Source organism: Arachis duranensis, chromosome 10 (assembly GCF_000817695.3).
Source record: "Arachis duranensis cultivar V14167 chromosome 10, aradu.V14167.gnm2.J7QH, whole genome shotgun sequence".
NCBI lineage: Eukaryota > Viridiplantae > Streptophyta > Magnoliopsida > Fabales > Fabaceae > Arachis > Arachis duranensis.
Genome location: NC_029781.3, coordinates 26,901,128 through 26,910,879, shown reverse-complemented (window position 1 = coordinate 26,910,879; position 9,752 = coordinate 26,901,128). Strand labels below are relative to the sequence as shown.

The following is a 9,752-nucleotide window of genomic DNA, read 5'->3' as shown; positions in this document are numbered from 1 at the left end:
AATTATACAAATTAAACAACACCATAAAAATAATTTCATATAATTATATAAATTTAAACTATTTTTTCTATAAATACTAAATTTATAAAATACTCAAAACCTATTGTTATAAATAAATAACAAATATTATTTTAAAAAATAAAATTAAAATAAATTTATAATAAATATTATATATTTTTGTTATAAATATATAACAAATATTATTTTTAGAAAAAATTGTAAATCATGTTGCTTGTATGCGAAGTTTGTATTCGTAGGTTTTGATGAATGACAAACCAAACAAACGACATGAAAGACAAACCAACAAACAACTTGAATGAACAAGCATGTCCGTGACGTTATCAAACTGCAGCTCACTAGGAAGCCCAAAATCGCACCATCATCGCAAGTCACCAGGAAGCCCTAAATTGCAACTCACCATCGTCGCACATCATCGTTGCTGCATCCTTCCCAAAATTGTCGCGACCTCCTCCTTCCCGGCATCGCTGAGTCTCTCCTCTCCGTGGCATCGCTGCTTATCCCCTCTCTGTGGCTTCAGTGCTTCTCCATTCTCCGCGGTATCCTTGCGTCTTCTGCTTTGCTGCTTCTCCCCTGTTCTGCTTTGTTGCTTCTGCTTCACTGGGTTGTGCTTCGCTGCTTCTGCTTTGCTGCTACTGCTTCACAGCATCGGCGGTTTGTGGGTTCTCATCTGTGGTAAGTGTTTTTCTTATCTGATTTGCTGTTGCTTAGTTAGGGCTTGATTGGCTATTGGGACTTGGGTATTTTTGTTGGATTTAAGAAGAAGAAAGAAAAGTGGTAATGTTTGTGAACTGTGAACTACATAATTTAGACTGCATAATTGTGAACTGTGAACTGCATAATTTGGACTGCATAATGTTCTGGTATATCCCATTTATTAAAGTTGCAGCTATTCTTTGTGCATAGTTTAGTTAAAACTCAACAAGCTAGCACTGTGTAAGCATTTATTTTACATTAGCTTTTAAAAATTCATATGTAGGTGTAGGGATAACACTCATTTAAAAAAAGGTACACAAATAGCAGACCTATTTTTTTATCGCACTTGATGATTTTCATAATAATTCAAATAAGTTAATAAGTTAATTCAGCGTTATTAGCAATCTCCCATTCCCTTTGGAATATTCTATATTTGTCTTATACACATGTATGATATAATAATAATAATTTATAAGTGAAGAATATAGTATGAAAATAAAGTCCTTTTCTTTAATGGGGAAATGTAAACAAAGACTGAACAATGGGGCATAAGTTTCTGGAAACAGTGCGTTCTTAAGAGGAATTATAGATATAAATGTAAAGGAAGCGAAGAGGAAAATGCAATGGGTGATGAATGTGTTGCTTTGCACAGTTGAGCAATAAAACAGGGTTTGCAACATAGCAATGTATAAAGCTGAATATGCTATTGCTGAGTCATTTTCCTCTATTGAGTCTTTAATTAGAACTGTCTTCTCTTGATTTGGTAATTATCCTTTTGCCCGCTTTTGTAAAATATTTTATTTCTTCCTTTAACTTACTCATTTTTTAGTTCTTCCTCTTGTCTCAAAAATCGGTGGAGGAATCTATTAAACAAACTACCTAAATTCACATATATTTTATGAGATAAATTTTAAAGCTTTTACCACAGGTGTTAATCAATTAATTCAGTCAATAGCAAATTTTTAATATAAGAGGATATTTTTTCAGAACACAACTAGATTACTGGTCCCACATTTAAAGCAGTTTGGCCTCTGGTACAAGTCCACTATTGTTGTGTTAGGATCTTAGCTATGGGTTTTGTTTTAATTTTTTAACCCAATTTTGGCTAGTTGGGTACTATTTGGTTTATCAATTATATATCATTTTTGAGAATAAGATTTCTAAAAACTGGTTTTAAAAGTGATTTTTTTGTTAAAAAATCTGGTTATGAATTACTTATATTTTTATTCTTTGTTGTTGTTTTAGTTTGTCTCTTTAAAACCAAAAAAAGGAAATCAAATAGCGGGTCTCTCTGTAGCTGCGACTACCTTAGACATTGAGCTACACTACAAGTAAATTATTTAATATATTATCTTTTTTAAATTTGTTTGAACATTTAATTGTTAAGAATATTTACTGATTAATTGATTGCTTAAGCTTCTTTGCATAGTTTGTTAGATACAAATTGTTAGTCTCATGATTGGTTGAGATGTTCTCTTTTGAACATGTGTGGTTGACTTCTAGAAATTCTTTAGAAGCAATAAGCTCTTGATTGAAAAAATCACTTATAGTTAATCTAAAACATATGTCCGTGTTTTTTTATTTTAGTTGACAAAGTAATGGACAAATGGTGGACTAGTTTACCAAGACATATTGAGGGTTTCCAACATGGTGTTAATTCATTTTTGGATTTTGCCTTTTCTAAAGGTAGACCACAAGGACAAGAAATTCTTTGTCCTTGTCTTATATGTAATAACTTTGGTTGGGGGCGAAGGGATGAAGTTTATGATCATTTAATATGTAAGGGATTTCAAAAAGGTTACACTGTGTGGGTTCATCACGGCAAAAGGATAAGTCACATGGATAGTGAATCTGATGAGAGTGAAGTCCATGAAGGATTTGTCGACGACATTCATGGGCTGCTAAACGAGACATTTCGGCATGTGCTTGAAGGAGATAAAGATGGTGATAGGCCAAACGAAGATGTAAAAAAGTTTTATAACTTGCTTGAAGAAGGAAAACAAGAGTTATATCCTGGCTGTAAAAAATTTTCGACATTATCATTCGTTATCCGATTGTATTTGTTGAAGACTCTTAATGGTTGGAGCAACGCATCCTTTACTGCTCTACTTGAATTACTGAAAGAAGCGATTCCTCATTTGAATATTCCTGATTCTTTCAATAAAATCAAGGCCATGGTAAAAGATTTAGGACTTGGTTATGATAAAATTCATGCTTGTCCCAACGATTGTGTTCTGTTCTGGGATACATATGAAGATAATGAATTTTGTCCAATTTATGGAGCTTCCAAGTACATAGAAAATGTTGAGGTAGATATAGAAGTTGATAAGTTGAAGAAAAAATCTGTGCCTGCAAAGGTTTTGAGGCATTTTCCCTTGATTCCATGGCTTAAGAAGTTGTTCCTATGTTCAAAAACAGTTGAATCATTAAGGTGGCACGATGAACATCGTTCAAAGGATGGAAAGTTAAGACACCCAGCTGATGGCCAATCATGGAAAGACTTTAATAGACTTCATCCCAAATTTGCTAAAGAATCTCGTAACATAAGATTAGGGCTAGCTAGCGATGGATTTAATCCATTTAAAACCATGAGCATCTCCCATAGTATATGGCCGATAGTTTTGGTCGCATACAATCTTTCTCCATGGTGTTGCATGAAACCAGAGTATGTCATGATCTCCTTGCTCATCTCTGGACCATGTTTGCCTAGAAAAAGTATTGATGTGTATCTTCAGCCATTAATTGAAGAGTTGAAGATTTTATGGGAAGTTGGAGTGGAAACATATGATACTTCAAAGAATAAAACTTTTCAACTACATGCAGCACTTTTATGGACCATAAGTGACTTTCCAGCATATGCTATGTTATCCAGTTGGAGCACAAAGGGAAAGTTAGCATGTCCTTAATATAATTATGACACCTCCTCTTGTTATTTAAAACATAGCCGGAAGATGTGCTACATGGATCACCATAAATTTTTGGCTATGGATCATCCATATAGGATGGACAAAAGATCTTTCAATAGCGATGTTGAATTGAGGTCTTCACCAGCTTTATTAGATGGGGAACAAATTTTTGAAAATTTGAAAGATTTTGACAATGTATTTGGAAAGAAACAAAAAAATAAAATTGATGGTCCATGGAAGAAAAGGTCCATTTTCTTTGAGTTGCCATATTGGAAGCAAAATACATTGCGCTATTGTCTTGATGTTATGCACATCGAGAAAAGCGTATGTGATAACATAATTGGAACTTTATTAGACATTCTAAAAAAATCCAAAGATCATGCAAATACTTGTTATGATCTCAAAGATATGGGCATAAGAAAAAAACTTCAGTCAAAGGAGATAAATGGTGGCAAGAAAGCAAAAATTACTAAGGCTTGTTTTAACTTTACTAATCAAGAAAAAACCATTTTTTATGATCTTTTGAAGTCAGTAAAATTGCCATCTGGTAGTGCCTCAAATATTTCTCGGTGTGTTCATGTTGCTGAGAAAAAGATATCAGTCTACAAAAGTCATGATGCTCATTTTATGTTACATTATTTGTTGCAAGTAGCTATAAAATGCAGAATTCAGAATCAAGTAGCTGGCCCTTTAATTTATCTAGGTTCATTCTTTCGTTTCTTGTGCCAAAAAGTTGTTGAAAATGATACAATAGATCATTTGGAAGTAGATATTATAGAAATTTTGTGCCAATTGGAAAGAATATTTCCTCCTAGTTTCTTTGATATAATGGTACATTTGCCTATTCATCTGGTAAATGAGTTGAGGTTGGGTGGTCTAGTTCAATTTAGGTGGATGTACCCCATCAAGAGATATCTGTGTAGGTTACAGTCCTACGTTCATAATAAGAGCCGCCCCGAAGGTTCAATTGCTAAAGGATACTTAGCCGAGGAATGCTTGACATTTTGCTCAAGGTATTTAAGTCCTGATGTGGATACAAGGCTGAGTAGGAGGACACAAAATTATGATAATTGGAAGGGGATTAAAGATAAAGAAGCCATTTGGAAATATGTTCAAGTGAGAACTTTAGTCTTGTTTCTTTTAGAAAGTATCTCGAAATGTACACATGGATTTTATTCTTACTAGCAAATAATATTTGTGTTTTATAGGCTAAATTCATTATTTCAACTAAAGGAAAGAGGATGGTCCTTGCTCGTATCAATGACAACTGGAGAAGGTATAAGACTACAATAAAGCAAACTCATTTTCTGCCATACAAATGTGTTAATGTGATGCTGAAAAACCGTCCTAAGAGTATACCTGAGAGTCATTTTTGCAAGTTAATTGCTTATTGGAGAACTGAGAAAGTTAAGGTAAGACATGTGAAACTTAGTATAATTGTTTATGCAATTATATTATATACACATATGAGTGAATTTTTATGATTTGTTGATAGTACTTGTCTCTTGTTATGTAGAAAATGTCTGCGCAGAATAAGAAAAATAGGGCACAACAGAAATTTAGACATCGAAAGGGACTAATAAATTTTGCAAGAATACGTGAAAGATTGGTACAATTTTTAATTCTTTGTGAATTTGTATGTGTGTGTGTGTGGTGTGCCTTTTAACTCTATATAAATGCTATTTGAATTGGACTTATAGGCTGCTTCTAAGGAAAATAATGAACCACCTACTTAAGCAGAAATGCTTGTTGAGACTCGCCAAAGCACAAAGGGAAAATCATTGGGTGAAGACACACTGGATGTTATTGTAAGTATTAGGAGTTAATTTAGTTAAAATAGGTTATGGATTTCTAGTGTCTTGGCAATTTGTCCATCACTTGTGGTTACTTTTATGCTTGTGTTGAGTTAAAGAATCTTGACATTATTTTTAATCTCTATTATTTGTTTCGATGTTGTCAAATGATATATGCCTTTAGTCCAATTGTGTATTTACTCTTATTTTATTACTATTATTTTTTTCACATTAATATAGGCACATTTGCAAGTTGAGAATAAAAAGTCTAAAGAATCAGCAATTAGAGCTTTCCAATCCATATTTGGGAAAGAGAAGGCAGGGAGAGTGCGATGTCACGGAAGAGTTATCACACCAACTTTGTTGAAGAAAAATAAAGAAATTGCCACCCTTAAGCAGCAACATGCAACTGAGAAAGCAACATTAGAGAATAAGGTTGATGTGATGCAAAAAGAAGTAGATGAACTAAAATCACTTGTTAAGATGATGCTGCAACAAAAAAGCTCAGGAGTGGACCTTGACATGTTAGCTGCTCAATTAGGAAGCACTTTAGGCAATCCGAACAATGATGCACATGAAGAGGTAGTATTTGTTGTTAAAGTTTCTATATGTTATCATATCTTAAATAATGGTTGATTATGATGATGTTGATTCAATTGTTTTGTGTATCTAAATAGAAAAATGTTATGATATATATGTTTGTCCTCTCTCTCTCAAACATTTTTATTTAACATTATTAGTATTAAAGATGTGTAGTTTTATATTTGATTTTTTTATGTTTACAGGAAAACTATGTTGAAGGGAAAATCGAACTTGATTAAGGTCAAATTTTTAAAAGCAAATGTTACAGAGTAAAAGTCATGAACTTGTGGACATGATGACTATTTGCTACTTAGCTATTTCAACTCTCTTTTGTTTATTATATTTTTTGCAAACTTAGATGATATTGTAGATCTTACAACAATTTTTATAAGTTAAATTTGATGGGAAATGTTCAATTATTTTTCTTTAGTGACTTGATTCAAATAGTTTAGATTATTTATTAACACTAAATAATTAAAAAAACTAAAATTAATTTCATTCACGAAAAAAATATTGTAAATAAAAAATTATATATCACAAAAAAAATTGTTGTCAATAGTTACAAAAGACAATGGTGTTAAAACCGTTGTCAAAGATGACTACATAATAAAACTGTTGCCAAAACATGACTCCAATGGTAACGCTTTAAAACCGTTGTCTTAGATAACTATAAAATGGCAATGGTATTAAAACCGTTGCTGAAAAATGACATCAATGGTAACGCTTTAAAACCGTTGTCTTAGATGACTATAAACTTGCAACGGTTTTAAAACTGTTGTCGAAACCTGACACCAACGGTAACGGTTTAAAACCGTTGGCTATGTGAATAATAAAACCACAACTGTTTAAAACCGTTGCCTATCCAGTTACGGTATTAAACCATTGTCATGTTAATAGGAATGGTTCGAAATCGTTGCTTATTGAGTAACGGATCAAAACCGTTGTTTAAAATTTTTCGTCAAAACTGTTGTCTATGCCACTAACTGTGGCAACGATTTTTCTGTTACCGTTGTCTTAGGTAAAAAACCGTTGCCTTTGAGCATTGGTAACGGCCGAATATACCACAGGTCAAAAACCGTTGCCAAAGCATTGCCTAAAGTTTTGGGAACGGTTTTTCAATCTACGGCAACAGTTTTTGACCGTTGCGAAAAGCCTTATTTGTTGTAGTGGCAAGGCAATAGCCCAGTCTTCAGGAGTCGACAAAAACAAAGAGGTTGATGTTGATAAAGAGTATTTTGACAAAAAGGATGATGACATGATCGGAATGATTTCGATTATTCCTACAAAGTATCTGGGTGAGTACGAAGGTGACCCAGAGGAAGATTATGACATGGAAGATGAAGAAGCTTTTTTCTTCATTCGAAGTGAGGATGAGCCCGGGTATTTTCTTCAGCCCACTGAAAAACAGATGTCTCATCTCCGCCCACTTCATATAACCACTACCTTGAGTGGGATCAAGGTAAACAAAGTCTTAATTGATGGTGGGGCGGCGATCAGTCTTTTGCCTGAGAGAATGCTAATGAAAGTGGGGAAACACCCTGATGATTTGGTCCCTACAAATATTGCTATGATAGATTTTAGTGGGGTTTCAACACCAGTAAAATGGCTAGTTACTTTGACTGTAAAAGTGGGATCATCCGAACAAAATATTGTGTTTGTAGTGGTTCCATCCAAGGCAAGTTATAATGCTTTGTTGGGGCGAGATTGGGTCCATGGTGTAGGGGCAGTACCTTCTATTATGCATCAGAGTGTTCTTTTATGGACAAAGGATGGAAAATCTGAAGTTGTCAAGGCAGATTTGAATTTATATGTCGAACAACTGCATGTTGATTTCAGAATATACAATCCTAAGTTAAAACCTTTGAATGTTGACTGAACACTAAATTCTTATAATTGTGAAGGTTGTTACTTGTCCTCGGAGGTTTTGTCGGTGAAGTTGTGTTACTCAGAGTTGGAATTTGAACCAACTGGTTGGGACTGCTTGTCTTGAAGATCCTGTGAAGATTGCTCGATGGACCGGGTTGAGTAAGTTTCTGATTACCTGGTAACTTTGCATAATTATTTAAATAATTTCCTTTCTGTAAAGAATAAAGATGATTCTTCTGATGAAGTAGAATCACATAGGGTTAGTAGTTTTTCTAATTATAATTGTATTGACTCGAAGTCTTCAATTGAGTTTAGTCATGTTTCTACTATTTTATGTAATAAAAGTAATAATGCAAGCCAAACTGCCGACTTGATAGCAGAGGCTCATTGTGTAGAAAACCAAAGTAAGTAATTTGATAATAAATGTTCAAGTTTCGTCTATTTCTAATGATATTATTGATTTCACATTTGATTGCATCTATAATTTAGAACCATTGGGTTTTGAAAAATATTCAGTAAAAGATGATTATAAAGGGTTTGAATCTCAAGATCCCTTAGAAGAACTTAACCTAGGGACTCTTGATGATGTTCAAATTACATATATATGTAAGGATCTTGTTAATCCTTTTCGAACTGAACTCTTTAATCTTTTACATGAGTTTAAGGATTGTTTTGCTTGGGATTATCATGAGATTCCTGGTCTAGATCGATCACTTGTAGAACATCAATTAGCATTAAAACCGAATGCTAGACCTGTTGATGAGCGGATAATTTATACGCTTTTTGGCATTGTTTTTAGTATGTTTTTAGTATGTTTTAGTTAGTTTTTATTATATTTTTATTAGTTTTTAGTTAAAATTCATTTTTCTGGACTTTACTATGAGTTTGTGTTTTTCTGTGATTTCAGGTATTTTCTGGCTGAAATTGAGGGACCTGAGCAAAAATCTGATTCAGAGGCTGAAATTAACAAGATGCTGTTGGATTCTGACCTCCCTGCACTCGAAGTAGATTTTCTGGAGCTACAGAAGCCCAATTGGCGCGCTCTCAATTGCGTTGGAAAGTAGACATTCTGGGCTTTCCACCAATGTATAATAGTTCATACTTTGCCCAAGATTTGATGGCCCAAATAGGCGTTTCAAGTCAGCTCAAGAATTCTGGCGTAAAACGCCGGAACTGGCACAAGAATGGGAGTTAAACGCCCAAACTCGCACAAAAGCTGGCGTTTAACTCCAAGAAAAGCCTCTACACATGAAAGCTTCAATGTTCAGCCCAAGCACGCACCAAGTGGGCCCGGAAGTGGATTTTTATGTCATTTACTCATCTTTGTAAACCTTAGGCTACTAGTTCTCTACAAATAGGACCTTTTACTATTGTATTCTCATCTTGGAGAGTTTTATGCTATCTTAGATCACGTTTTGGGGGCTGGCCTCACGGCCATGCCTAGACCTTGTTCTTATGTATTTTCAACGGTGGAGTTTCTACACACCATAGATTAAGGTGTGGAGCTCTGCTGTACCTCGAGTATTAATGCAATTACTATTGTTCTTCTATTCAATTCGACTTATTCTTATTCTAAGATATCACTTGTTCCTCAACTTGATGAATGTGATGATCCGTGACACTCATCATCATTCTCACCTATGAACGTGTGCCTGACAACCACCTCCGTTCTACCTTCGATTGAGTGGATATCTCTTGGATCCCTTAATCGGAATCTTCGTGGTATAAGTTAGAATTGATGGCGGCATTCAAGAGAATCCGGAAGGTCTAAACCTTGTCTGTGGTATTCTGAGAAGGATTCAAGGATTGAATGACTATGACGAGCTTCAAACTCGCGATTGTGGGGCGTTAGTGACAGACGCAAAAGAATCACTGGATTCTATTCCGACAT

At 34.3% G+C, this 9,752-nt stretch overlaps 2 protein-coding genes across 2 annotated transcripts; both read left to right on the top strand.

Moving 5' to 3' along the window:
• Positions 1–335: 335 nt before the first annotated feature.
• Positions 336–6,392, top strand: LOC110276227 (uncharacterized). The gene is made up of 4 exons (XM_052255106.1): positions 336–693; positions 5,361–5,428; positions 5,654–5,995; positions 6,199–6,392. The coding sequence occupies exons 2-4, from the start codon at positions 5,363–5,365 to the stop codon at positions 6,232–6,234; spliced, it is 444 nt and encodes a 147-aa protein (XP_052111066.1). The 5' UTR covers positions 336–693; positions 5,361–5,362; the 3' UTR covers positions 6,235–6,392.
• Positions 2,229–5,625, top strand: LOC127742490 (uncharacterized). The gene is made up of 4 exons (XM_052255105.1): positions 2,229–4,736; positions 4,829–5,032; positions 5,137–5,229; positions 5,321–5,625. Exons 1-4 carry the CDS (start codon positions 3,666–3,668, stop codon positions 5,354–5,356), a joined length of 1,404 nt encoding a protein of 467 aa, XP_052111065.1. The 5' UTR covers positions 2,229–3,665; the 3' UTR covers positions 5,357–5,625.
• Positions 6,393–9,752: the final 3,360 nt, after the last annotated feature.